General features: G+C 37.2%; 4 protein-coding genes across 5 annotated transcripts; 3 read left to right on the top strand and 1 right to left on the bottom strand.

The window, feature by feature from the left end:
- The first annotated feature begins 3,183 nt into the window (after positions 1-3,183).
- On the top strand, positions 3,184-4,617 carry LOC147476231 (putative galactinol--sucrose galactosyltransferase 6). The gene is made up of 3 exons (XM_086583667.1): positions 3,184-3,654; positions 3,747-3,924; positions 4,026-4,617. Exons 1-2 carry the CDS (start codon positions 3,250-3,252, stop codon positions 3,795-3,797), a joined length of 456 nt encoding a protein of 151 aa, XP_086439793.1. The 5' UTR covers positions 3,184-3,249; the 3' UTR covers positions 3,798-3,924; positions 4,026-4,617.
- Positions 4,618-6,918: 2,301 nt separating this feature from the next.
- Positions 6,919-9,831, top strand: LOC147476230 (uncharacterized). The gene is made up of 3 exons (XM_086585659.1): positions 6,919-7,063; positions 8,566-8,663; positions 8,788-9,831. Exons 1-3 carry the CDS (start codon positions 6,919-6,921, stop codon positions 9,829-9,831), a joined length of 1,287 nt encoding a protein of 428 aa, XP_086441785.1.
- Positions 9,832-11,609: 1,778 nt separating this feature from the next.
- LOC147476229 (aspartic proteinase-like protein 1) lies at positions 11,610-19,572 on the bottom strand. 2 transcript variants are annotated; one of them, XM_086583902.1, is made up of 6 exons: positions 19,482-19,572; positions 13,208-13,346; positions 13,064-13,134; positions 12,879-12,978; positions 12,289-12,349; positions 11,610-12,191 (listed from the first exon to the last, which is right to left on the bottom strand). In XM_086583902.1, the coding sequence occupies exons 2-6, from the start codon at positions 13,334-13,336 to the stop codon at positions 12,076-12,078; spliced, it is 477 nt and encodes a 158-aa protein (XP_086440028.1). In that variant the 5' UTR covers positions 13,337-13,346; positions 19,482-19,572; the 3' UTR covers positions 11,610-12,075. The 2 variants fall into 2 exon arrangements, with proteins under 2 accessions (XP_086440028.1, XP_086440029.1); XM_086583903.1 differs by lacking the exon at positions 19,482-19,572 and adding an exon at positions 15,805-15,920.
- LOC147476228 (uncharacterized) lies at positions 18,752-20,154 on the top strand. The gene is made up of 7 exons (XM_086585658.1): positions 18,752-18,901; positions 18,981-19,116; positions 19,206-19,257; positions 19,467-19,585; positions 19,658-19,742; positions 19,824-19,959; positions 20,035-20,154. Exons 1-7 carry the CDS (start codon positions 18,752-18,754, stop codon positions 20,152-20,154), a joined length of 798 nt encoding a protein of 265 aa, XP_086441784.1.
- Positions 20,155-23,217: the final 3,063 nt, after the last annotated feature.

Genomic DNA, 23,217 nt, shown 5'->3' with positions numbered 1-23,217 from the left:
GATTTATGCGTCAACACCTCATACTTTGAATATTTTTCAATCTGATTTGACAGAGGTATATTGCTCGAACACACTAGGCCGCCCAGACTTCTTTGCATGCATTCATCTCTATAAATTCTAAAGAGACTCTTAAGTTTCTCAAACCGGTATCCATTCAGAAGATTAAACTGTTTAAGTGATCTCAAAATTATAAGCATGAGGGAGTGAGGGACGTAAAATTGGTTGGAGTTTCTCTTAGACTGTTCTGTTACAGAGTTGAATGGACTCTAAAGCTTAATGGTGTGGAGTATGAGTACATAGATATCATACTCCAAGAAGTTTGCTATGGCAGCTATCATTGTAGATTTACCTGTTCCCAGAGGTCCATAGTATCATCTATTTCTTTTTCTTCTTCCTCAATGTCATAGATATCATACTCCAAGAAGTTTGCTATGGAATCTATCATTGTAGATTTACCTGTTCCCAGAGGTCCATAGAGAAGATACCCCCATAGAGAAATTCCATGCCTTGCCAATTTCCAGAGGTCCAGATAGTAGTCTTTTAGCTTTGCTAAACATTGTAAAATCGTCAATAATTAAATTTTTTCTTCTCTGCATCCATCGCCAATGTTTGGAATGTTCTTCCTTCCAATTTTTATTTCTTCTTCTAGCTCTTCCTCCAGCTCTTCTTGAGGCTTGCCAAACCACCTGCCTTGCAAGAGTCGCAGTTATAGCACAATGTCTCTTGGTCATTATTCCACCTTTGGCAATCATATGCATATAAGTAAGGGGACGGGTGAGTGGTGACTACTGATGATTAAATTAGCATGAAATTGGCCTAAAAAACCTTATTCCTATACTGTTCGTCTGTTCCTCTAGACAATAAAGCCTACATATCTAACAAGTAATAATCAGTAATTCAGAAAATGTATATCTATTTTCTCAGAAAGTTCATTAGTCTTGGGACTCACCGATATATAAGTGTTATCAAACTTAAGTACGAAACTCTGAATACTTTCTTTGATTGCAGCTATACTCATTTGTAGTACTAGATAGATAAAATATCCTGTTCTCGATAAGATTCTAACTAAAGGTATAACATCACCTAAACATATCATGATATCAACAACTCCCGTCTCCAGAGAACAGTATGTATAGAAACCTTATCGTTTTACAGTTCAAAAAGTTCATTAGTCTTGGAACTTACCAAGGCGTAGTGACCACACTATCAAACTTAAGTAGAAAACTCTGAATACTTTCTTTGATTGCAGCTAAACTCATTTGTAGTTCAGCTACAACAAAGTGAAACTATGATTGTGTCATGTTCCTCACACATTCTAATAAAAATATAAAACTCTGTGTTTCTGTTAAGATTCCATCCAAAGTCTATGTGTTTTTCATGTTCAAACAATGAAATGAACGAAAATAAAAAAGCCGTAAAAATAATCATCTATCACTGCTGTGTTGGTACCTGCTGTTTGTTGGTACCTGCTGTGTTGGCGTAAAAGAAGAGGGATTTGAATTTAGACTCTCTCATGTCATTGGAGCAGATTGATATGACGTCCTGTACGATAAATTTACAACCCCAAGATATGAGACACTTAGGATTGGAAGGGCATCCCTGTCCACATGTGAAAATTTTGAATGCCATGATTGAAAAGTTTGAAACAAATCATCAGGTGGTGTTAATACTTCTATACTTGAAGAAACCTCAATCATGATGTAATACTTCTATACTTTAAGTGAGCTATGATTCTTATTACAACAATGAGTATCTCTTAACTATTCTATATCAGCATGTAATTGTATGCGGCCTTACGGTACTGATGATAGATCACGAAGGTTTTCTGTCAGTACTTAAGATAACACAATATTGGGATGTGAATCCATAAGAGAAGGACATAATAGAATAGATAGGTGAGTGCGTTGAGTTCCGAAAGAAGAGCTTCTTCCGTAGAGAGAATCTATGAAAATCTAGCCGGGATGGATATAACCATACTAACAAAGGAAACAAGATAAATACCATATAATACATTCCTACCCCGCCTAATCTCTTCTAACCGGAAAGAACCTTTCGTAAAAAATAGAAAGCAAGGAGGAACATAGGTCCCACTTTTTTCTTAGAGGCCGCCATACTAAACTAAAAGCACTTGAAGGAAGTTAATGGCAGTACTTACCCTAATATAGATATCTCTACTCAGCTCTTCCCCTAGCTACCATAGCGACAGGAGCTACTAGAAAGGCAGGAAAGATAAAGTGCCTTAGAGAACTGAAAGCGAGGGAAGGAAGATCAGGGGAGTAAGATACAACCAATCTTCCGAAACCGGGATTTTGGTTGTCTAACTCGAGGTAAGCAACCTTCCTTAAGGATCCTAGAGTGCAGTTAAGGTCTTATGCTTAGAGTGCAGCAGCAGGAATGGTTTGTTGTAGGAGCGGTGCCTGTCTCTATCGTCTGTATGCCGTCTCGCATATACCGCTTCGAAAGGAAAGATAGGAACTGGTTTAGTTGAGGCAGAAACTCTGGTTGCTTTGAGCTCCCTCATTGGGAACAAACCGACGGGCAGAGAGCGAACAGCCTACTTTAAGTATTTGTATGTTTATTTTTCTGATTTTCAACTTTTAGGATCTTCCTGAACTCTTAAGTTAGATCTTCAATTTATAGTTTTCAAGTGCTGGGTTTTCTTTGTAAGCGAGAAACTCGAAGGTGTTCTGAATTGAGTCGATTTATGCGTCAACACCTCTTTATAGGCAGTTACATTTGAGGCAACAAAGTTCATGATATCCTCTTCATTCTCCTTTGCATTTTTGTTCATCACCACGAAGGCAACTGGTATTTCACCAGCTTTTTCATCAGGTAATCTGCATTAAATTTCAAAACCAGAACCAAGACCTCAGTTTAGGTGTACCTTAAAATGGACGAAATAAGACTCAAAAGTTGTTACTAATATAGTAAAGATCCAGTTTCATATACTTTGATACTGGGAGTCTTGGACAAGATTGAAAACTACATGATCATTATGTAGCATGCATCTTAATTATCAGTTAATATATATCAGAACTGAATTTGAGAAGATACTAATTTTTGGTATAGGTCCACCTTCAGAGCCAATTAAAGTGTCAAAGGGAGTGCTGATGAATGAACCAAATTGGAAGATGGATCCATTGGCGGTGCAGGGATTGGGCTTGGTGAGTCCAAATCAAGGTTTACAAATTTTTGAATCAGTTACATGAGTACTTGGCTTCAGCTGGTGTGGATGGAGTTAAAGTGTATATGCAGTGTGTTTTAGAAACTCTGGGTGAAAATTTAGGTTGGAGGGTTCAGCTAACTAGACAGTATCACCAAGCTCTTGATGCATCTGTTGCTAAGAATTTTCCTGATAATGGTATCATTGCTTGCATGAGCCATAATACTGATTCAGTCTACTGCTCAAAACAGACGGCAATTGTGAGGGCATTAGATGACTTTTATCCACGTGATCCTGTATCACACATCCATCCAGTGGCAGAGTATCATGCTTCAGCAAGGGCGATCAGTGGTGGGAATATTTATGTCAGTGATGCACCTGGGAAGCATAACTTTGAGATACTAAGAAAACTGGTCTTACCTAATGGTTCAACTTTACGAGCTCGATTTCCTGGACGTCCTACTAAAGATTGCCTGTTTTCAGAAAATATTGTTAATGATTCAATGATTCAAATTATGGTTATAAAATACTGTTGAGTTTGTTTTTTGGACTTTCTGACTTACATTTTGGAGTACATATGCAGGACATGCTTAGCAACAGCTGCTGCGCAATGGGATGCACCAACATACCCTGATCTTGATCCGGGCCAACTCTGGCTTCTTCGTGCTTCCAATATTAACACTGAAAAGCTTGCTCGCATTGCAGTCCGACATGGCCTTTTTCATTTTTTTAGGCACAATGCCCCTTCTCTTGATGCAAAGGTACACAAGCTAAGAATATTCTGTTGGTTTTAAACTTTAAATATTTGGTTTGATCATGCTCTGATATTCGGGTTTGTATATTGTTTTGGTACCCACGGAAGAATGCCTGAATCCTGATTGAAGCAGCCTCTTGAATTGCACTTGATCTTCTTCTTGAAGCTGAACGTAATTGGGTAACGGCAGGCGCCGGCTGTCCAACTGCCATGACCGCGTCATTACAGATACCCTGCCTCATCCGTATTATCTTTAGACAAGCTACTGAGCTTTGCTTTATTATCAGCTCCATTTGATGAGTGAACAACAGCTCCAAGGAAAACTGCAATGAGAAAGAATCCAACACCAGGGAAAAGAATTTCGGCTTTATTGATGCGGTCATCTAAGAAATAGTTCAGGGTAGTGCCTGTTCCACAAATACATTTATCACCATAATCCATAAAAAAAAGTATTCAGATGAAATATATCAGTTTGTAGATGGTACACTGGTACTATACAACAGACCTATAACAACAGTTATGCTTGAGGTGACGACCTCAGTTACTGACAGTCCTTCAAAAGAGATGCTATCCAAATTGTTTTTGTAGAAGGATTTAGTGCAAGGGTAGATTTCAGCACTTTTTTGAATGCTAAATTACTATGTGATTGCTGCGGCTTTGTTGTTGCCTTGATTATGAAACGTTTTGTTCGCTCGAATCATTCACAAAATCACACTCTAAACTGTCTGGATAATTGGTAAACATATTTGATCCCAAACCAAAAAGTAAGCATACCAAATTAATGGATCAAGAATTACATTTTCAAAACTTGATTATTAGATATTGTTAAACCTGCCGTTTTTTTTACAAAACAAATGAAACGAGATGCACAAACATAATCGGAATATACGTGTAATACAATACAATCATCTATAGTTGCCATTAGAGTATCCCGTGAACAAGTTCGATAAAAAAATGCATATCTATAATGGATTAGTTGATTGATATGTATTAGTTATTGGATATTGATATGGATATGGATATGGATTACTTAATAGATATGGATACGAATTAGTTAATAGATATGGATACGAATTAGTTAATGGATCAACAACAAAATCTATATAAAGACATCAATATTCATGAAGCATTCAACAAAAACCTATTGAAACCATACGCCAATATAGAGATAGAAATCCTAAGAAAACACATCAATATTCACGAAGCACACACCATCATCCTTCTACTGCAAGTTTTTTTTTTCCTGCCCTGGACTGAAGGTTTTTCCCTGGTACACCATCTTTCAAAGGACTCCAAATTCTTTCCACTGAAGGTTAGTATTTTTTTACTGTTAGTACATATTTTTTGGTACATAATAAATACAAACACACTTAATCAAAGTTACTTTTAAGGTATGTTCTGATGATTTAGATACTTTAATCTCTTCTTCTAAACCAATTAGACACCAACTTTCTTCCATGTGTCACACTGCACCCATTGCCATAACAGAAGCGTTATTTCCCGTTGGGTGGATCCCGACTCTTCCGGGGAACCAAGATGCTTAGCGTAAAACCATGTCAAACCAAGACCGATCAATATCCGAACGGAACGGATTCGAACTTCTTCTAGAATAGTTTCCGGTGCTATATATAGTTTCCGGATTCGACAAACTGTCCATTGTCGTCATCTGTCTCTCGCCCACATATAGGATCAATGGAACCAAACTCTGAGGACGTGATTGGCATAAACCTGAGAAGAAAATAGGTGTTAGACTCCAATAAATCACATATTAGATATAATTTTATTTTCAGAGTAAAGATAGATGCATACTAAACAACTAGTCGCATACTTGGCTACTTCTTAGCGGATTCCCAAATATGAACGGAATCAAAAGCAAGACCGCATGATAATCTGTCTAATTTCTTTGAAAGAGAGTTATTAAAACTGCTATAACAACACTTTCATGGAGTATTATGTCGATTTGTAGGTAAAAAGCACTACCTATTACCTACCATCGCATGATGTGGCATGTGGAATGCCCTATGCTTTAGACAAAAACCGAAGGCGGCACATACACCACGCCGGCGATTGCAGATGGTGTGAGCCAATTTTACTCTTATCCACCAAAGATGGTGATGGCGCAGTTGTCTTAAAAAATCCTCGGATATATTGGTAGTAATACCATAGTTTTTACTTGGAAGCCCGGTCTTGAAATGATTTTGATATATACCTTTGATGGCGATGTTTACGGCTTTAAGCAAACTTGGTTGAAATTATGGCTTAGTTGAAACTTGAGTAATATATCTTTGGGGTGGGTAGTTGTATTGTATGATTGTATCCATCGAATTCGACTTTCAATCACTAATAATGCTCTTACAAAGGAGATAACAGGATTTCTAATGTGTATGGATAGACAGATCAGTTTACATTTCACTTTAAAATCGGTCACTTCTCTATCAACGGCATATTAGATACCTCAATGGCTTTAAGCAAACTTGGTTGAAATTATGGCTTAGTTGAAATTATGGCTTAGTTAATTCTTTAGCATCCTTTTTACCTCTCTATCACAAAGAAATGGTTCAAGAACCATGTAAAACCCTTATTGATGCTCTATAGCTGTAAAACTACAGCATTTCACATCCACCTGAAGTGTCACGTTTGAACCCAGAAATCTTAGCTATGAAAGGATAACTTGCTAGCACCGGTATAGTCAAAATAAGTAAGTAACACTACCACGTGCACAAGAAATATCACTAAATTCACATATTTGTTTGATTCTCTACTTTAACTTACTCATTTTCTTTCCAGGCTTCAAAGTGATTATTGCATTCTACATGATTTCGGTTGACGAATTTATCCGAGAAAGCGATGGACACCAACAACAATCCAACTTGAAAAACTACATCAAGTATTTGATCAATTCAATGGAAGTCCAAATAAAGAGATAATTAACAATTTGAAGGCTGAACTAAATCAACACGGTAATGTTTCAGAAAAAAATATAGTTACTTGGTTTCGCAACATGCGTGCTAAGTTGAAAAGAAAAGCACTCATTAACGCAGAGAAAGATTCGGATGAAATTCAAGTAGAGATTCAAATTTCTCCAAAGAAGACCAAGCCTAATAATATGGAAGAAACTTCTAGTGACATTGTTCCTTCACAAGAAAGTATGTCTTAACTTACAACGATTCTGACAAGTACTTTATATATTCATGATACTAATGTTACTCTTAAATGAGTTGCGACATGTTATAGCATGTCAGGAGACATTATAATTATCTGTTTTCCTGCAATGAGTTGCGACATGTTATTCACTGTACTCATTGCAGTCGTGACATGTTATAGCATGTCGGGCACAAGCAACTCGAAAAATCTCTGTTTCGGCGCTCTGGCGAATCCGCCCATTTTCCAGTCGACTTGCAATGCGATTGCTATGATTGATATCTTCCTTCACCGACCGAGTCGCGGAATTAGATTACAAATGGACCTATCCTGCAGTCCATAATATGTACTTGGGGGGAGCTGATGGTTTTACCCCTCTATCTCTCGAACCTCGCAATGAAGGCCTTTAGGAGATTCAACTTCCACTTGCCAAGTCCAAGTCCACCGCATGCGAGATGAACACTAATTTCTTGGCGGTTTCTCTTGAATTTGCATCACGGAACTGGACCTCCTCCATAATGCTTAAGAGACTCAAATTTGGTGCACTTAGTGTACATTGTCCACCTCTATGCATATTACACAAGTTTCTTTGCATATTATGCAAATTTTCAACTCCCGGCAACTAGGAACGAAAGCGGATGGACATTACAAGAAAAATGGTGGGAGATCAACATCCGATGGATCTTGCGGGAATGGCTTTTGATATATCTTCGGTAGAAAAGGAATGCTGCAATAAAGAGATGGAAGAGAATAGGATATATACTATGGTAGAAAATCTACAGTAGTAGTAAATGAGCTCAAGTAATCAATTTCACACGAAGTAAAACTACGCTTCAAATTACTACAATATTTTGAAACAAAGAATGACCAAGAGATCTTTCATTATGCATGCACTGTAAGCTCAAATATCTAAAAGGTAATAAGAAACTCCGGATCAAAAATATTCGGGTCCGGCTCGATTAGGCGGAAACCAATCTCGCAAAACATTATTCCAATTAAAAGGCCATTAAATGTAATAAATATTTGAATACATTAGAAGAAAAATAATAATAAGAAGACAATATTATATATAAAACAAAACCTTAGCTCATTTATGATGGTTTACTATTAAAATGCAATTCATATTGTTACATTATTATTCTAATTTTTCATTTTTATATCAAGGCACATGGATTACTTGAGGACGACAGTGAATGGGATGACGCTATGGAGGAAGCAAGTCATTGGCAAGTTCCAAAATCTTTGAGACAATTGTTCGTCACATTGATTTTGTTTTGTGGGGTGACATATCCTGAAAAACTTTGGGAGAAACATCAAAAGCACCTCGGAGAAGATATTTTGTTTCGATATAGAAAGAAGAACAATAATGAGAATCTCCAACTCACTGAAGAACATATTAGAAATGAGACTCTCTGTGAGATTGAACAAATTATGGCTGAAAAAGGATTATCTCTCACAAACATTCCTGATTTCCCGAAATTTAATATGTCTTCAAGGATCTCCACAGATAACAGATTGATTGCTGAAGAATTAGACTACGACTGCAATGAGTTGCGAAAAGAATATGAGATTCTTAACAACGGAATGAATGCTAATCAACGTCAGGTATTCAACTCTGTTAATGATGCAGTTCAATCTCAATCAGGAGGTGTTTTTTTCGTGTACGGATGCGGAGGAACTGGCAAAACATATCTTTACAAAACAATTATATCTAAACTTCGGTCTGAAGGAAAGATTGTTCTTGCGATTCGTCTTTCGGGATAGGCTCAAGGCCCTACTTCCAGGTGGAAGGACTGCTCACTCTAGGTTTAAAATTGTTATTCCGACTGATGAAAACACCAATTGTGACATCTCTCAAGGGACATTATTACACAACCTTATCAGACGGGCTGATCTAATAGTGTGGGACGAAGCACCAATGACTCACAGACATGGATTTGAAGCAGTAAACCGTACACTGGAGGATCTTTTTAAATCACAAGGCAAAGAATTTGGTGGTAAAACATTCCTAATGGGAGGAGATTTCAGACAGATATTACCAGTCATTCCAAGAGGCACAAGAACTAATGTTGTTGATGCTTCTATCAACAAGTCAAAATTATGGAAAAACTGCAAAGTCTTTCACTTAACTGAGAACATGCGACTGAAGAATGGAAATATAGAATCAGCTACAACAAAGTCTATTGAAGAGTTTAGCAAATGGGTTTTAGACCTTGGAGACGGAAATCTTCCTACTTCTAGAATGAGTGACGAGGTGGAATCAACTTGGATCAAAATTCCAGAAGACCTGCTTATTCCGGATAGTGATAATCCAGTAGAAGATATTGTGTCATGCATATATCCGGATTTGGTCAACAAATATACAGATATTCAATATCTTAAAGAAAGAAGCATTCTAGCCCCGAGGAACGAAACAGTTGATGAAATTAACTCCACAATAATTTCAGAACTCCCAACAGAACTAAAGAGATACTTAAGTGCAGACTCACTAAGTCCAATTCAAGGTAAAAGTGCTGAACAAGATGTTTTATACCCGACAGAATTCTTAAACACTCTAGAATTTTCCGGCATACCGAACCACAAACTGGATTTAAAAGTTGGTGTTCCGATCATGTTAATGAGAAACCTTAATCAGAGTCGAGGACTGTGCAATGGGACTAGGATGATCGTCACAAAATTGGCTTCCAAAGTGATATATGCGGATATTATTACAGGCAACAGAGTAGGAGATCCAGTCTTTATTCCAAGAATAGTTTTGTCCCCAAGCGTCTGAAATGGCCATTTGAATTCAGAAGGAAGCAATTCCTGTTAAAGTTTGTTTTCGCTATGACCATAAACAAAAGCCGAGGGGACAAACATTGAAAAAGTTGGAATATATTTGCCAACAGTTTTCACTCCACGGCCGTTATATGTTGTTGGTTTCAAGAACAAGCTCACGAGGAATTTCAAGTTTTTAATCGAAGGAATGGGGACGAGCACGAAGGACATACACAAAACATTGTCTATAAAGAAGTTTTCAATTCAAATCTGAATATTATTACACTCAAAGGTATTTTCTTAAAACAAATGATTATTATATTTTTTTATATTTTAGACACCGATTTTTTTTTTTACATTGTTTAATAGGAAAATCTCCTTTCAACGGAATATAGGAAAACAAATAGAGACAGTATGGCCATAAACAACCACGAGAGATCAAATCCTCCTTACTTCAACAGAATTGATTATCTCCTAAGCCCCAGAGTACTACGGATGTAGGGAGATAATGTTAGCTACCTTAACGTTCCCTTCTACTCTGTCTTCTTCATGGTTCTATTAAATCATATTGTATGGAATCTTATATATTCTTAATTATTCTTTTTAATGTTTGGAATTCTTCTTAACATGCAAACTTTATTAAGTACATTAATGTTCGAATTGTGTACTCATTCAACAATGCAGTTGAGAAGACCATTTTGAACCGAAGGTAATGATTCTAAACACTCGATGCTTCCAAACACCAAATTTTTGTTTCTATGTCCCGATTTACATCGGTGCTCTTAAGTTTGTTAGAGTATGTATAAAAAGACATATAGTGACATGCAAATAAATTGAGGTGACCAACATGATTACTTGGGCCGGGTTCGTAGGGACGGCGGTGTTAAGCGTAGATTTCAATGAGCAAAGAATTCAGAATTCAAGACCTACTCCGTTATATATCGACGGAAATAGATCCAAGAAACGGTATATGTTTTTCATGCAAGGATAAGAAATATAACATAAAAATTAACTGAAGTCCAAGAGCCCATTTCCGCTCAACCGGAAGTGACGTCTCAAGCCGATTCCCCGATAATCCCTATACCCCACAAAGCGATGCCCCATGGCTGAAGCCGCTTGGTTCACTTGGATGCATAATGTTCAAATCGCTTTTATCCCCGCTTAAGGAGAATATAATATAATATAAAAAGAGGTCTCAAAAAAGATGGATCTTGATAAAAGGTAAACCACTTTGGGATTTATATACAGATTAGTGGTGCCACATGCCTAGAACATGACGCCAGTGAGAAAGTTAACCATGCTCCCAATTCTGAGTTTGTACATGCACTGCAGAGTGTTGATGGTATCAAAAAGAAGTTGATACCTTCTTAGTAAGTTCTTTCCTCACCAATCTCAACCAGATGAGCAGTTAGTTCCATCGTACTACCACTCTTGACATCTTCGGATGATTTCAGTACTACTTGCTTTCGGGAATAGTCCCATCGCCGCTTAACACAAGAACGATTGATTAAGATGTTAGTGAGAAGATGGGAAAAGGTGTCTTCAGTTGCTTCACTTATCTACTTAGTCGTAACTATGCAAGCGTGGTCGATGAGAGCATGTCAACAAAGCAGATCTCAAACAACTAATTTCATGGTCTCCCCGATACATCCGGTACTATGGATTGACATAGTTTTCAAAAATATAGTGCTTTGGTGTCAAAACATCCTAAAAAGTTAGGAAAAGAGAAGAAGTTACATAATACAATGTGGTATTTCAAATATATTGATGGTCAAGGAAGGAAGAGAGGGGGAAAGATCTTAAGTTAAACATAGTCATAAGAACCAAGCTGTCATCACATTGCTATACATATTAGTGGAAGGACCAAACCAAGGGTCCTGATAAAAGGTAAACCACTATGGGATTTATATACAGATTAGTGGTGCCACATGCCTAGAACATGACGCCAGTGAGAAAGTTAACGATGCTCCCAATTATGAGTTTGTACATGCACTGCAGAGTGTGTGTGTGTGTGTGTGTGTGTGTGTGTGTGTGTGTGCGTGTCTGTGACCTGTATAAGGTACATAACCATGGAAACAGGCAGTGGAACATAAGCTAATTTTGGCAGTGGAACATAATAATTTCAAATTTTGGTCGGATTTTTCAGAATATTTCAGAATTCCAAACGGAATTCCAACAATTCTGAAATCCTTAACTATGGTAGTATTACACATTAATATGCCAAGATGAAATTCAAGTTACAAACAGCTAGCGAAAACGGTTAAATTGTTATACAAGATAAATGTGAGTAATTTGTGTACTCACAATTTGAACGTGACCAATGCAGTTTCAGATTTTCCCGATCATACACAATGCGGTAGCCAGTCATAAAGTTCTCTGCATAAGCAATTCACTATGAAGTAATAAAACCAAAGGAGGAGGGGAGGGGAGGGGGGATAAAACATTAAAATTCTGCAAAAGTATCTCAGCTTACGGCCGATGATTCCAAAGTCTCCTTCGATGGACTGTATAGCTAGACAAAATCCGGTGACTCCCTGCGCCAACAAATCCAACCATTTAGGTTTGACTACTTTCTTTGGAGTTCACATAAGAACCTCCTTGCACAACAAGAGTTAAAGAAATATGTGTTCCTCAAAGAGGATTATATAATTTGAAAACAAGTTTTAGTTATTCAAGTTTTCAACAAATAAAAATAAAATTTATAACAAGTAAATGAGGAAAAATGTGGTTGGATGATGGAAGGTTGTGATTTCTAATAGACTGAGGTGTTTTGATTTTCAACACATAGCCTAACAGGGAGTTTGTAGTCATTACTCTTTAAAGAAGTTATGAGGTAATCAAAAGAGATACATAAAATTAGAAAATGGAAAAAGATATAAGACTTGAGCCTCAAGGCAGTAAAATCATAAAAGGCTCCAGGCGCACCTTGAGGCTTAAGCCTCAGCAATTTTTCTTAAACCCTATCCAGGATTTAATGCAATAGAGAATAAGCTCTAGCACACACTTTGCAGACAATTAACAAGTTAAGAGATGAAAACTCGGATCAAGAAACAAAGAACATACCTGATCGCCATGTATAAGGAAAATTGGATTACGAACGACAAAGGTATTGTTGAGTGCAAACATTAATGTCACAGAGGGAATCTTGCGCAACTCCTCAGAGCTGTTACATAAGCAGCAGCACAAATAAGCAAGAATCACGTGGGAGAAAGCTCATAAAGTACCCTTTACCAAGTGCTGCAACTTACATGGCCTCATAGCAGTACTCCCATGGGGATCCTTCATAGCTGGACCTTTTGGCATTTACTCCTCTGTCAAACTAACATAAAGAAAGAAAAGTGTTGGGCTGGTGAAAAGGAGCCAAAAACATAGTTTAAAAAGGCAAGAAATACCTCCAAAGAAACTTTCTTATAGGCTTCATCTGGAAGCAATGTGAATGATGTCCCACTATCAACCTGTGCTTGGAAGCCAGATTGCTTAATACAAGAAGTCCCAATACAACAATCCTTCACTTCAACCATGTAGGCAATACTGAATCAAAGAACAAGGTAATTAAGAAGAGCGTGAATTGAAAGGAGAAAACAACTGAAAGGGAAAACAAATCAATAAGAACGCAAAATCATCTAAGATAGATAATTAGGAAACATGAACAGCTGACCATCATCGCTTAACAAAATAACCTGATTGATTAAGATGTTAGTGAGAAGATGGGAAAAGGTGTCTTCAGTTGCTTCATCACATTGCTATACATATTAGTTTTTTATTTTTGAAAATTGAAACTGAGATTTTTGTTAAGAAAGAGAAGTCCACTATGGATCTATCTAATTTCTTGCAGTGGCCTTATCCTTCGAGTCAGTAATAGAAAATCAAATCGATTTTTTCCGATGTGAAGAATCCCATTTTGGAATTTGCCTATTAAATACCACTCTTCAATTGGGCTAAGTTATGTATTGAATGGGAAGTGGTTCTTTTCAGAGTTCAGTACTTAGCTGGTGCCTATGTTGTTAGGGGGAAGGCGAAGCACTGTGCTTCCCAAGTGGGAACCTTGCCACCCCCTCCGGAAACAACACTCAACTGTTTAAAAAAAAAAAAAAAAAATTGTCTCCTTGGGTAACTTTGGCACAGTCTTGATAAATCATTGGTGGGTCGAGTGCCGCTGTAAAGAAAACGTGTCTCATCCTGATCAAGAACCTATACCAGCAGTTAGCAAAGAAACAATAATACAAGCTGAGAAAGCGAATGTGATGTGTCTTTCATATTATTGATTAACTAAGTGGCTCAAGAAGTGAAAGTTTATAGTAATGAGTAACCTTATACTTGCAGTGTTACGAGTACCAAAAGGTTTCCAACATAATTGATTGCAGTTGGAGAGGTTACTACCATGCATGAAGGATGATACCAATACTCTGAGTATTGGAAACTTACCTCTTCAAGTTCATACTGTTTTGAGCCCTGAGTTTTTCATTGGTGGAAATCCTGAAAAGGGACCCTTGAAAGCTGACCAATCTACTTTCATGGATAACACCCACATAGCGAGATGCTTATCAGGGGTGAGGCTTTCTGTTTTCCTATTTACTATTGTTATGCATGTATTTAGTTCTATCTTTCTTTGTCCTTCTGATTTTTTTTCGTTTCTCATCGCAGGTTATTGGAGGGACTGCAGAGCTTAACATCCGTGTTGTAAGGTCTGGTCCCTGCATGCTCGAGATGGAAAAACTACACTCTTCCCTGAGTAAGCTTGAAAACGATCTAAGTCGCACTCATTTGGAGCTCCGGGCAACCAAGTATGAGCACTCACAAACAAAGGAGAAGATTCCTAATCACACTCACTTTGCCTTTAACGCATTACATTCTGATTCGAGAGAGCGGATAAAAAAGAATTTGGAAGGCATAGGCTCCTATCTCAGAGTCGAAGTTTTTTTTTCGATGTACAAGCTTCATTAATGGTAGGAGGAGTAAACATATTAGATTCGAGCATCGAGAAAAACCCCATTCTCAGAGACGTGGTTGTGGATATTTTCTGTATTCATGCTCATGAACTCGGGCAATTACAGTCAGCGATATTTTCTGTTTTGACTTTAATTACGATTGTTTAAAGTAACTTTAAACGAAGGTTCTACTCTTTGGAAGCTCGCTCGCCAACATCCATATAACAATCTTAAACTTCTAGCAGTTCCAACTTTGCTCCAGCTATTTGTCTATTTAAGGAGTTGGAACATATCGCTTATTTGTATCAAGTTGAACTTCGGAAAATCAAGAATTGGAACTCTTAAAAACATAGAAATATGTTAGAAACCACGATTCAATCCAATATGACCCTGAACGAAAATGAGCGGAACTTCCATACATTTAAACTTTTGATTACAAACAGGCCCTAAACTTCTGACTTTAGGGCTCACCTGTTTTTTTGTGTGCAAATGATCTTTAACATGGTAAGGCGGGGCTAATAGATATTGCCAAACATAGAGCACTTTAAAAGTAGTGGTACGTCCTCTGTTCTGGTGTTTATTCGCTGTATTTGTTCTTAGCAATAGAAACAATAGTGCATGTTTTACAAGCTAATACGATTAAAAACCGAATTTGAATAATAAGAAAAATATAGTTCAGTATCATATTCATATTTTCTGTTATATAGGAATCAAATTTTATATTAATTGTGACTAAAATTCGATCAAATAATGCAGGTAAACGACATGGATAGCATAGATGTTGACGAAAATAGTTTCAACTGCAATGGAATGATGATTACTCAAAAATTAAGTGATCCGTGGATTATAATTGAGCAAAACAGACTCTGTTACTGCAGGATACACAAGAATACTATTTATTGTGAAGACTACAAAGGATTGATGATGAAGTGAAAAATAAAGTCCCGGCGAGATCGTTTAAAAAAAAACCGAGAAAAAGAAGAATTTAGAAGAATAATAGGAAGAAGAAGATGAAATACCGATGAAAAGGAGCAAATAAAAAGTTGTGATGTTAGACTTACCTTTCAGAACAGATTAATTCAGATCTTCTGTAACTACTACTTTTTCTAAGTTTTTTTCTTGCATTCACAACTCTTATTGTTTCAACTACATTTCATAGAATAGGGTTGTGAATTTTGTGGTTTAATAGCGTAACTTGAGACAGTTCTATAAATAATAATATGCATATGCAAAAAACCTACAGCCTAGATATTGAGAACACTGGATGAAGAACAACGTGTTTTTACGACGTAATGGCTTGACTCGATATTTTTTGGCTTGGTTAATGAATATGTCATCCAACCTGTGGCAGTTGGGCAAGAATTACGTATGGTGTCCCATCTGCAAACTGAGGGTTTTCAACCTTGGAGGAAACAACCTTACTTGGAACAACAATGCTAATGTAGCTCCAAAGTGCATGTTGTCTCAGTTATCTTTGAGGTCATGTCGTCGAACCCGTTGATCTAAGTGAGAATGAGCTCAATGGAAACTTCCATGAATGGCTTGCTGAACACAATATCGAAACTATAATTCTATCAGATAACAAGCTCACAGCTTCTCTGCCACCACCTCCTTTTTTTAGTCTCTCAAATTGTCGATTACTTGCTTTGTCAAGAAATTATTTCTCTGGCAAATTGTCTAGAAACATGGGAGATACAACTTCCGTCATGATACTTATGTTATCAAACAATAACTTTTTAGGTACCATTCCTAAGACGATCTCAAAAATTTATCGACTACTATTGTTAGACCTGTCGCAATAAACCTCCTCAACATCAGTTTCTAAACGATAAAAATTATGCGTGTCTTAACAATTACAATGTCGGACAAAACATCTCAATAAATAATAATATGCATATGCAAAAAAACTACAGGCTAGATATTGAGAACGCTGGATGAAGAACTACGTGTTTTTACGACGTAATGGCTTGACTCGATATTTTTGGATTGGTTACTGAAAATGTCATCCAACCTGTGGCAGTTGGGCAAGAATTACGTTTGGTGTCCCATCTGCAAACGAAGAGAGTGGAGTAGATCATCATCTTATTTATTGCCCTCGCTGGAAACTTCAGTTCACTAGAGTTGAAGAGGTGCAACCTACACTCAGTGCGTCTTATGAAGACGTCTCTTCCAACAGATTGTCTGATGAGGTTCCAGTAAACTTTGCATTAGAAACAAAGATACTTGCATTAGGTCAAAATGCGTTTTCAGCTCCCTAACCTCAAAATCTTAGCACCGAGCTTAACTTCGAGCACCTCGATCTCCATAACAACAATATAATCGGAGAATAGCTAGAAATCCTCTACCAAATGTCTAGCCTTCAAGTTCTTAATCTTAAAAATAATTCTCTTGAAGCCCGAATCACAAAGACGCCAAGGTAGAACCATATACAAGGGTCGAGCATCAATAGACGAAGGAAGAGTTGATTCCTTCCATGGGAGAGCACCCATTGTTAGCAGATTCTCTGCGACGCTGAAAGGACTAGGCCAATATCCTAAGCCAATATCCTACGCTGAAAATGGAGCTGGATACGTTTTACAAGTCCAAGTGAAGTTTTACAAGCTGGATACGTTTTACAAGTCTAAAGTGAAGTTTGGGGATAAGTGGTAAAACGCGCCAAGTTCAAGGGTGAAAACTGCATTTTTGCCTATGTAAAAGTGCCTTGCATTTCCCTTCCATCAAGTGAATGAAGTCATGTATAAGTGCCTAAGTCTAAGGAAACTACCACTTCAATCGAGATAGTTGCTTAACCCGATTGCAATTCATTGGAGGAGACCCCGATTGGTGGAATAATTTGGAGTGGAGGACAAAACTATCGAGTCCAGATTCGGCTCCTCGGTCCCAACTCTATCAATCATTAAAAAAGAATAGCGGCGGCGCAAGGCCCCCGGAGCAATGAACGGCCTCAACAAGAATATATATGATCTTTGGACTAATAGTCAAAAGGGGCTTTGAAACTTAGATACTACAGTTTTTGTTTACATTTATGCATCTTTGTTCTGAGACTTCTTAGTCTCTTATTTGTGTTTACTATGAGTGTGACATGATCTACTACTTCTAGCCTGTTTGCCCTACCTATTTTATCTCCATATATGTTAATGAATATGCACTTGGAATTTAGACTATATATATTCTACAGAGAGATGCAAAATGCATGCAAGCCGGGATAGAATCTGTTACAAAGCTCTTAGATAACGAGAGGGACAGATGCAAGACAAAACAAATACAATTCCTACACTGTATTTGCAGATGCACGTGGAACCATACAAAACAGTGAAACACGTAACATCAGCGTCGGACTCGAATTGGTTTTCCACCATGCACAAGAAATGAAACTTTTCGTGATAAAATCAAGCGGAATGGTAATGGCTGCCAAAAAGAGGAGGCCAAGTGTCCCCGAGTTTAAAAACACCGAAGAGCACCTAGAGTTTGAGCTGTTCTAGCTTAATCTGTACAAGTTTAAATTGTTATTAACTCAGTTAGATTTGCACTATATACGGGCCAAACTTGGATTGGTCCGGCCTTTACCATACTAAAATTAATTCTATTTTATATACTTATCCGTTTCTAATTCAGAGAAATATTCCTTAATTCAACTTCTACCTACATTCAGTTTCAAATTTAGATAAGTATTGCCTAATTAAACTTATACATACGGTACAAGTCCAAAGCAGGTATACTTCTAAAACTAGAACAACACCTTCGGAACTTATAAATACAAGACAACCGATTAATATAATTTACAGAAAACTATAGAGCTACTCTGAGAAAAAGGTACACATGACAATAATTTCTTTTTCAATCTTATTAGATTTTTAATAGTATTAGTAAACTGTTGTTATTTCAATCCATGAACTCGGCATAAATAATACATCCGTCCATGCATACATAACAAAGCGGTTGTATATTCATCATAATTGTGATAACAATTGTAATTCTAATAATTTGGATATATCAGAATGTAACATTATGACTGGAAAATTCAATTTTTTCGATGAGGTAAACGACAAATCTGACAGTTGGAAGGTTCGAGCACACATAAGCAGAATGTGGGAAGCTGTTAATCTACAGGACAAGACACAATCATATGGTCTACACATGCTGCTACTTGGCGAAAAGGTAGAAACGGACTCAAAAATTACTTCTTTTATATCAAAATAATTTTTGAATTTTAATCCACTTATATTACATTGTGCAGTCGAATCAAATTCATGCAAAGATTTCACCAGGAATCCAACACATGTTTGAAAAGAAACTGATAGAAGGAGACATATTTGTAATTGATAAATTTGAAGTCAAAGAAACAACGGAAGATATCGTCCAAGAAGATCTAAGTACACTATTTCTTTCACAAAAGATACTATAGTATCTCCTTCGAAAGAAATTGGGACGACATTCAACAGATATAATTTTTCATTCGTAGAATTTGAAGATCTTATGAAAACAAAGGATATCTCAGTTTTTTCATACCAAAGGTGAGTTCTTTATACATACCATATTGTTTATTATAACTAATTTCTAACAATGTCTACAAATCAGATTTCATAGGAAAACTTATCGAGTCGGACCAAAGAAACCTCAAGGATTTAGGGAAATCACAATACAAAACGAAAAGGTAAACAAAATCTACATAAATTAGTTTTAACTTAATTTTTACGACTAACTATGTAAATACGTGAATCAGGGGAAGTGAGCTTACTATAGCCTTATGGGGTGACAACTCCGATAGACTAGCAAATATCAGCAATCAAGAAGAAGATATGATGCTCATCATCACATCATTATACCTGAAAATGATTGGAAGTAAGTACAATTCTTAATCATCAGTTATAATGGAAGTACAAATCTAATGTTTTGAATTTTCATATTTTACAGAGGAATACAAACTTTGTTTAACATCTGCGACAAAGTTGTACTTGAATTTGGAACATTTTGGCCACGTCGACCAGATGAGAAATAGGTGATATTCATTAACAAAAGCATTACTATTCCTCACAAAAGCATTAACAAATATGACTTATCCCTAATTTGTTTTTCGTAGATATCAAATTAGAAATACAAGAGTTCAAATTGAACAAGCAGTGACAGACGAGCCTACTTCAATGAAGGAACTAATGAATCAAGACAGAGTCTCAATTTCGGAGCTAATTTCACTAGGAAAAGAAACACACAATCAGGTATACCAAGTAAATGTCTAAATAATACCGTGATGAAATTAATAAAAACTGAACTAATAAAACATATTTTTGCAGGGAAAGCAATTCACTTGCAAGGCAAAGTTTGTGAAGATATTTGGAAACCGGTGGAGCTACAAATCATCGAGAGGCGCACTTATAAGCATGTTGACAAAGGATCGGAACCTTTTGCACTAATTGTGAAACAACATACAAGACTCCACAAGACAGTAAAGGAATCACTAATAAATACTACATCTTCGGTTTTATAATTCATTACTAATTCCAACTTTAAAACATCAACGGTACCTACTTAAACTATGCATACAAGATGAGAGGGAGATCAAAAGCCTTTTGTCGCCTTTGGTAAAAAGGCAGAAAATAGTCGAGTTTCCTATCCAAAAATAATGGAGCTGACTTCTCGAGGCAAGTACATGACTAAATACGAAAAATTATTTTATAGAATGATACAAAGTTAAGAATTGAACCGCATTACCTACATTTATTTTGTCAAAAGCAGGGGAAAAATCTTGAAGAAATTAAGGAAAAGCTTGAAAAGAATGCGGGAAGGAGTATATTTTCAAAGTTAAAAAATTTGAATGAGTATAGTATAAAAGAAAAGTTCCCTTCATTCAATTCACGGATATATTAGAAGACGATGAAGACTCGTTGAAGAAAATCGCCCATCAAAACCCCCGTAAAGATTCGTAAACAGAGGAAAATGAGTACAACAAAGAGATCAAAGGATGAAAAATATCTCCTTAGGATGGAAGATTACTAGGAATTCTATTAGGATTTATTCATATTTCATCAACAATATTTGTACTTTGAGATACATTAATGATGTTTAGGTTTTAAACTATTTGAGGTATTTAGTAGTGTCATTGGATTAATTTACTTTAATTCATTAATTCAATCTGAAATTTCTGAGTTTAAGTTGAAATCTTTATGATAATTTATTTGTCCAAGTTTGTGTACGCAAGTCCTACATCTTGCAATTGCTGCATGCCATGAAGTTGTGTCATGGGAAATTCTTAACATGATTTTCTGGAAAAGGTTCCAATAAAGTTTACTGAGAAACACAAGGAAGCTTCAAAATATGACTTCGTTATTTGTATACAAAGTTTGCATACAATGATAAAACTATCGTCTCTCATCAAAGAATCGATTCGAAATGAAGGAACAAGAGGGATCCACTGTGTCAAGATATATCTCGAGTCCAATCTATACAGCTATGTTACACTTAAGTACATTGCCAATAAATAATTCTAACAGCTATGTTACACTTAAGTACACACCTCCTTTGGGCAGTGGGTGATAGTTTCTCTGAAATACCACATGGAAGCTTCTGCCCTGTCTCTCGCTCTATCCGACTGGTGGCAGGACCGCTAGGGGATTGGCTCAGGGTGTAGATAGGGTCAAATCTGCAGGGTACATAGGCCCCCTTCCTTCTGCCAAGTGGTTTAGAAGGCGCTTTCCGATTTACGGTCCCTCAGAGCGAAGGGTTAGGCAGGTAGTACGGGTCCTCTGACTTCCAACTATGTGATGTGCGGCTCCCGCGAAGTGAATGATGGGAAGCTCGAAGAGCTTTCTCCGCCAGCGGCTTATGTAACTAATTAGCCAGCACTTGGCGCTTATCATGGCTTTCAAGATATAGAAATACCTTCGTAAGAATGATCTCATAGAGTAGCTCTTTTGAGCTCTCTATTGCCCATTTCTCCTTAGAGAAATCTGTTGTTTTAGGACTCTGACAATAGATGTAGCATTTCAGGATGGGGCCAGCCCAAGCACTACCTAGCTTATTCAAGTGGCAACCCTCATTTGAGCTCCAGTAAGCTATTTTCTGAATTCAGTCATTCAACTGTCCCACATCCCGAGAGAGTAAGGGCGATCCCTACTGCTCCCATTTCAGGCCTTTCATTGACTATACTCATTACTTGCTTTATCCCCAGCTTCACCGACTACAGCCAATTAGAGTTCTGTTCCCACTCACCGCTTCTTGAGGACTGCTCAAACTCTAGCTTCCAGTGCTTGAAGTAGGAGTGGCATGTTTAAATGCATACTGTGCTTCAAACAAGAATACTAGGAAAAGCATAAATTCTCCCCTGCGATGTTTCCTCCCTAAAGGCTTTATCCGTTCCCACCAAATTCTTGCGGCTTTCTTCCGATACCTATATATCAAGGAGCGAAGATTAACTTGCCTTCTACCGACCCCATCAAGGCCTGACCTTATTAGTATGGGGCAACCATGGTGACAAAAGAAGGTTTCTTGCTCACCAAGATAGCATTCCAGGTTTCTTGCTCACCAAGAAGCAGATTATGGTAGACCTACGGTTACCTACTCTAGGAGTCCCGGGTTCGTGATAGTTCAATCGAATCGTTCCACGGAAGGAATCTGAATTCCGATAAACAAGTTTGTTGATTCAAACCGGGACTAGATCTGTTAATAGGATTAGTAGAATCGTCTTCTCAAACAAGTTAAAACCACGAAGATACTCAGGTTGAACCACCAAAGTTAGTTATAAAGCCACTGCAGAGGTAGATAGAGACCGACCTCACAAGAAACTCATAATTAAGCACCCAAAGGGGAACATTAGTGTGGACTAGGTTCAAGAAGAAAGTAGTTCCGGGTCCCGCAAGAAAATTATAGGAAGACTAAGACTATGAAAGAGTTGTCGAAAGTTTTGAGAAGCTCGAAAACAGGGAAGGCAAGCGGTTGTCCGAAGAACCGGAAACAAAAAAGAAAAGCTAATGAGGAGAGCGATTGTGCCCCACAAAGTAAAAGTAGGGAGAAGCGAGGGGAGGTACTATTTTTAATTTTTACCCTACATTTTCTAAAATTTAGTAGGATTTTATGGTTTTTATCTAAGCATCAACAAACAGTGATTTCTGAGTTTCTTTATTGTGTTTTAGTGGAGTATCCTGAGAAGATTGGAACTACTACTCACACAAAGATGTATCTGAAGCAGTGTCGAATGATGCGAGAACCAACAAGTGTGTCGGGACCTAAAGCCACAGATCATAACAAAAGATGCACTTAAGTGCATAAACAAGATAACCAACATTTATTGATAGGCCTATATAGTTTCTCCTAATTCGTAAAGATGCAAATGTTGTTAAATGCAAATGGAAAGGTGGCTGAGATAACCACGGTAATACAAGTTAGAAAGTTCATATGTGTGGGGGGCGGGCATCAAAACACTAATCCTCTTAGTGCACCCAAAAGTACAACACAGTAGTAGTGGGTGAATTCAATATACA

Source organism: Coptis chinensis, chromosome 9, assembly GCF_015680905.1.
Source record: "Coptis chinensis isolate HL-2020 chromosome 9, ASM1568090v1, whole genome shotgun sequence".
Lineage (NCBI taxonomy): Eukaryota > Viridiplantae > Streptophyta > Magnoliopsida > Ranunculales > Ranunculaceae > Coptis > Coptis chinensis.
This window is presented reverse-complemented; position numbering and strand designations above follow the sequence as displayed.

Coding starts and splice junctions, on each gene's coding strand:
- LOC147476231 (XM_086583667.1), top strand. CDS start 3,250: ATGCAGTGTGTTTTAGAAACTCTGGGTGAAAATTTAGGTTGGAGGGTT. Junction 3,655..3,746: donor GCCTGTTTTCAGAAAATATT/GTTAATGATTCA, acceptor GTACATATGCAG/GACATGCTTAGCAACAGCTG.
- LOC147476230 (XM_086585659.1), top strand. CDS start 6,919: ATGCGTGCTAAGTTGAAAAGAAAAGCACTCATTAACGCAGAGAAAGAT. Junction 7,064..8,565: donor CATTGTTCCTTCACAAGAAA/GTATGTCTTAAC, acceptor GGATCTCCACAG/ATAACAGATTGATTGCTGAA. Junction 8,664..8,787: donor TGAATGCTAATCAACGTCAG/GTATTCAACTCT, acceptor TTCGGTCTGAAG/GAAAGATTGTTCTTGCGATT.
- LOC147476229 (XM_086583902.1), bottom strand. CDS start 13,336: ATGGTTGAAGTGAAGGATTGTTGTATTGGGACTTCTTGTATTAAGCAA. Junction 12,979..13,063: donor GAGTACTGCTATGAGGCCAT/GTAAGTTGCAGC, acceptor CTTATGTAACAG/CTCTGAGGAGTTGCGCAAGA. Junction 12,350..12,878: donor TCCTTATACATGGCGATCAG/GTATGTTCTTTG, acceptor TTGTTGGCGCAG/GGAGTCACCGGATTTTGTCT.
- LOC147476228 (XM_086585658.1), top strand. CDS start 18,752: ATGACTGGAAAATTCAATTTTTTCGATGAGGTAAACGACAAATCTGAC. Junction 19,743..19,823: donor GTCGACCAGATGAGAAATAG/GTGATATTCATT, acceptor TGTTTTTCGTAG/ATATCAAATTAGAAATACAA. Junction 19,960..20,034: donor GAAAAGAAACACACAATCAG/GTATACCAAGTA, acceptor ATATTTTTGCAG/GGAAAGCAATTCACTTGCAA.